The sequence below is a fragment of the Austrofundulus limnaeus genome, unplaced genomic scaffold (genome assembly GCF_001266775.1).
Source record: "Austrofundulus limnaeus strain Quisiro unplaced genomic scaffold, Austrofundulus_limnaeus-1.0 Scaffold390, whole genome shotgun sequence".
Classification (NCBI taxonomy): Eukaryota; Metazoa; Chordata; class Actinopteri; order Cyprinodontiformes; family Rivulidae; genus Austrofundulus; species Austrofundulus limnaeus.
The window spans coordinates 86,081-90,597 of record NW_013952792.1 but is presented as its reverse complement, the minus strand read 5'-3'; the positions used below and the strand labels follow the sequence as shown (position 1 = coordinate 90,597).

The 4,517-nt window shown below is 36.0% G+C and overlaps 1 protein-coding gene across 1 annotated transcript in view; it reads right to left on the bottom strand.

Moving 5' to 3' along the window:
- Nucleotides 1-1,237: 1,237 nt before the first annotated feature.
- cubn (cubilin (intrinsic factor-cobalamin receptor)) overlaps nt 1,238-4,517 on the bottom strand; it is a gene marked incomplete at its 5' end in the record, with an annotated part of 20,831 nt that continues 17,551 nt past the window's right edge. Inside the window, 2 exon segments of the mRNA XM_014023775.1 lie at nt 1,238-1,518; nt 3,783-4,018. Of these exon segments, the coding sequence (XP_013879229.1) occupies nt 1,411-1,518; nt 3,783-4,018 (344 nt within the window).

Below are 4,517 nucleotides of genomic sequence, written 5' to 3'. Positions count from 1 at the left end.
TGCGTGTGTGTGTGTGTGTTTATTAATTTTTTTATGTTTGAGGGGTGGGAGTGTGTCTCACCATTTCTTTCTCAGTGATGGGATGAAGGCCACCCTAATTAGGCACCTGTTTCACCAACTCAGTTGTGTTATTGCCATCAGACAGACAATACAGAACCCCACTGATAAAAACAAATAAACATTTATAACAAATATTTATATGGCCCAGGTAAAATAAACTACAAGCAGACACTGCACAGAAAATTGACATTCTGCTCTCTGATTGGTTCAGCTAAAAATCCGCCAGCGAAACCCTTGTCTATGGGAGAAGTCCCAGACGGAGCAGAGAAGGGAAACTAGAATTGAGCGGAGCTGCATAGGAAGGCAAGGGCCAGGCTAAATTGGAATATTTTCAACCACATTTCTGTAATCCTCAGGGGTACAAACTATTTTTTACTTAACACTAAATTCATCACRTTTTAATAAATCCCCTTTATCATATATCAAATGAATAATGGCCCAAATTTGTTTTTCCATGATCCATCCTTCCATGAATATTGATTTTCTTCTTTTGCGGTCTGTATTTTAATTCCAGACGTCACTTGCAGCAATGAATTGTGGGTAATACACTTCGCCGAAGTCCGCAATAATGCAGACTTCACTGAAGGGTGGAAATAGTACCCAAAATGGGCGGGGCRAAGGGSGGATGTGGAGAATGTTGGACACACTACGCACTCAAACCCTTCAACATGAACACGCATTTGAAGTGCACAAGGGGGAACGAGGGTGGGAGTGTGAGTATTGGGACAGGGCCTGACACTTCGCTTAAAGTAAGACTGAGAGGCTTGATAACTGACTTTTACTCTCAGCTTTTAACTAAGATTTTTTTTACACTTAAGTCCACTCTTAACAGCATTCTTAAGAGTAATTCTGAGAAGTTTGATAAATATGGGCCCTGGTTTAGACAATCTAAAAAAACTAAAACTACTTGTTTATTGACCAAACAATGCTGAATTTAAAATGGTAGAGATGATAAAATAATTTATAGAGGTTAAAAGTACTAGAAAAAATTGATATGTAGCATTGAGCTATCATAATGTTTTATGTTTTTGTACATAAAAAGAAGGAAAAACAGAGATTTTTTTGCAAAACAAATATTCAGACAAGTTATTCTTCCTTCTCTACAATATACCAAAGCCAAATTTATACATGTGAAGAACAAACAAACAAACAAACTGACGGACCCCATTATTGCACTTCATAAATATTTTATTAATTTTAATATTATATGGACTTCATTAAGCTAGTTTAATAAAAACAAAACAAAAAGACCCACTAATAGACATTTTACTTTAAAGGTAATTTGAAATGTTAACAATTCTACAAATGTGTGCATGTACAGTGTGAAAATATATAAAGAAAAACATTCTTTCAGCTGCTCCAGCTGAGTTTGAACCCTGATGGTAAGGTGGAGTACTGGGCTTGGAAAACGATGTGAACCTCGTGGGAGGAGGAGGTAAATGGAGCGATGCTGGTTTCCTAAACAAATAACAAAAACAGGTTACAGTATATTCAAACATTCAATCTGATCAGTTAATGTTGATGAGGAAAAACTAACGAGTATTTCACACAAAATTATAATGTCTACAGACAACCCCAAACTGTAAGACATTTGTATGGGGAAAAAAGTGATTCTTCAACAATTACATGTTTTTTTTAATACTTCACACCTAATAACAATGTGTAAGTATTCTGCATAATAAGATTTCACAAATGTGAACATATGGGAGAGTTTAACCCAATTCTGCTTTTTTTTCCTCCCCTTTTTTCTGTGGATCAGTTTAGTATTTTGACACATGAAAGCTTCTAGCACAGAACGTGTAACATGTTGTATTAGAAATTTTACTTTGCGTTTTACAAAAGGTGCATTCTCTAAAGGTAGCATCTCTTTGGGACACGACCAGTGTCATGAGGTTCATGTGGTAGTCTCGAGAAGGACTCGTGACATTCACAGTTCTCAGCATGTCGTCTTGTTGCTTGAGTTTTGAATGTGTTCAACAAATTCTGAAACAAATATGATCTTAAAATAGTCGCTGAGTTGTCCCAGATGTTTTCAACACATGTTGTGAATTGTGTTGAGGATGTCTCCGACCAATCCTAAGAGCTACAGTGTAAAACACGTGACTCTAAAACTCTGCCTTGGCCACTTTATCACTGGTTTCTTAAACAGCACAACTCTGACTATATTGTTTTTCTGGTCACTTTTATCAWTGGATCTAACTGCACTACCCCAAATATATTGTCTGCTCCGAATACTGCATTGGTGTACATATGTTTTATATATTTTTCCTTTATTCTTTGTTTTTTCTTCTTCTGTTATATTTGATAACTACTGCACCTTTACACCGAAGCAAACTCATAGTCTGTGAATCCTGTTCATTGACAATGGGAATAAAACTGATTCTGATATAAAGTTTGACACCTTTACTTTAGCTTTCTGATGAAAAACAAATCCAAGTCTTTGTGAGGTTCTGGGGTTTTTGCTTATAAAGTTTTRACATGATTAAGGTTTTAGCTAATTTCACCTTTTTGTGTTCATTGCAGCTATTTTCTGCTTAATTCAGCAAACATGCTCTTTTTATCTGCTAATTTTAGTGTTTTTTCCTTCATTTTTTNAATTTTAGTGTTTTTTCCTTCATTTTTTTGGTTTATAAAGTTATTTTCAGCTATTTTTCTGCTATTTTCAGCTATTTTTAATTCATACTGCCTTTTCTTAGGAAATGTTGTTTCTCTAGTTTATTCTGTTTTTTTTCCTTTCTGCATTTTGTTTTAATGTGGATTTAATCCCTGTATCAGTTTAGTTCTCCCCAGTGTTTTTCCTCCAGCTTCTTCTTCTTCAAATTTTAAGGCGGTTGGCAACCAACTTAAAGGAGCGTTACTGCCACCTACTGTTCCGGAGGATGGGTCAAAGTAGCTACGTCCTTACACGAATCTTAAAAAAAAACTAAAAACTATATCCTGCAGTAAAGCCCTTTCTCTCAAAAAAATCAAGGCCCTTACTTGAGCTCTACTACCACAACCCATTTTCCTCCGGCTCCTCCCACACCTGATCATTGTTGTCCCATCCCCAGGTGTGTCTCGTTTCCTTCGTTAGTGCTTCTCTTATATTCTGTGTCTTGTCTTCTCCTCCCTGTTGTAAGGCCTGGTTTGTATCCTTGTGTTTTTACCAATCAGTGTCCTTTTATTGTAATAAACCAGTTTTCATTTTCAACCTGCATGTTTTAAATTTTTGCCTTCTCCCTGGGTTTTATGTGACACAAGCCTGATAGTCTTAAAACCACCCTTAGGCTAAACAATGGTTATTAAACTCATCCATATCTGCTTGTCTTCATTGCTAAAGTGTGTTCCAGTAGATAAAATCATAAAGGCAGCTGCCAGGCCACAYGCACACAGAAAAAGCCGAGACTGGCTCTTCAAAACGAAGCCGTAAAGCTTGCTGGTCAGAAACAGTCAAAACAAACAACTGAGAATTCATCTATTTTCTTGTAATTATGAGTCTAGTCTCCAACTATAGCCTACTGAGATACGAATTTTAAAGGTCATATCAACTAATCCATGCCATTTAACCCACTCTCATGCCGAAAATAATCCAATATATATGATATAGTGTAATTATTTTAATGGTTTCACTATTTCTGAGATGATAAAAGGGTCTTATTTACATGTCTAGTTATAAAACATACTGAAACATTTTTAAAGCAAGCGTTTCTTCAAAAATGAATCTAATTCCACATGTTCCATACCATTCCACAGTAAGGTCCGACAGGTGGTAAAGAGTCGTCTCGGCCATCATACAACTTTAAGAAGTTGCTTTGACAATCTCCTGGGTCATCGATGCTAATCTGATCAAAGGTGATGGTCACCACACGGCCCCTTGGCGCCTTAATGTCCCATACACAGTTAGTATTGTTGGGATATGTTCCTGGRTAGTTGGGACTGGAGAACGAGCCACGGTCTCCATGAAGGATGCCGCCACAACCTGAAGCACAAGGTAGAAAATAAAAAAACAAAACTTACACACAGTTCTACTCTCGTTAAAATCATTTACATGTCTTTGAACAGATATGCCATCGACTGATATTTATCTGTGTGTATTTCTCATTAGGAGAACTGGGTTAATTTAATATTAATATCAGGGTTCAACRTGGTTTTACCATCTGTAGTGACAAGTTAAAAACCCACTTTGACTCAGTGGCATTTGATTCAAACATTGAGTTACAAATTATTTTGTTGTCTATACTTTTATTTCAATTTTACATTACATTTTCTTTTGGGRTTTTTGTTATTCTTTTAGTATTCTTTGTATTGCCATTTTTGCTGTACAGGACTTTGGTGCAGTTATGGTGTTGATATTGGCATTGTTACTTATGAAAGTTATCATCCTGAATTTCCCCACGCGAGACAATAAAGGCTGTTTCTATTCTATTCTATTCTATTCTATTCTATTCTATTCTATTCTATTCTATTCTATTCTATTC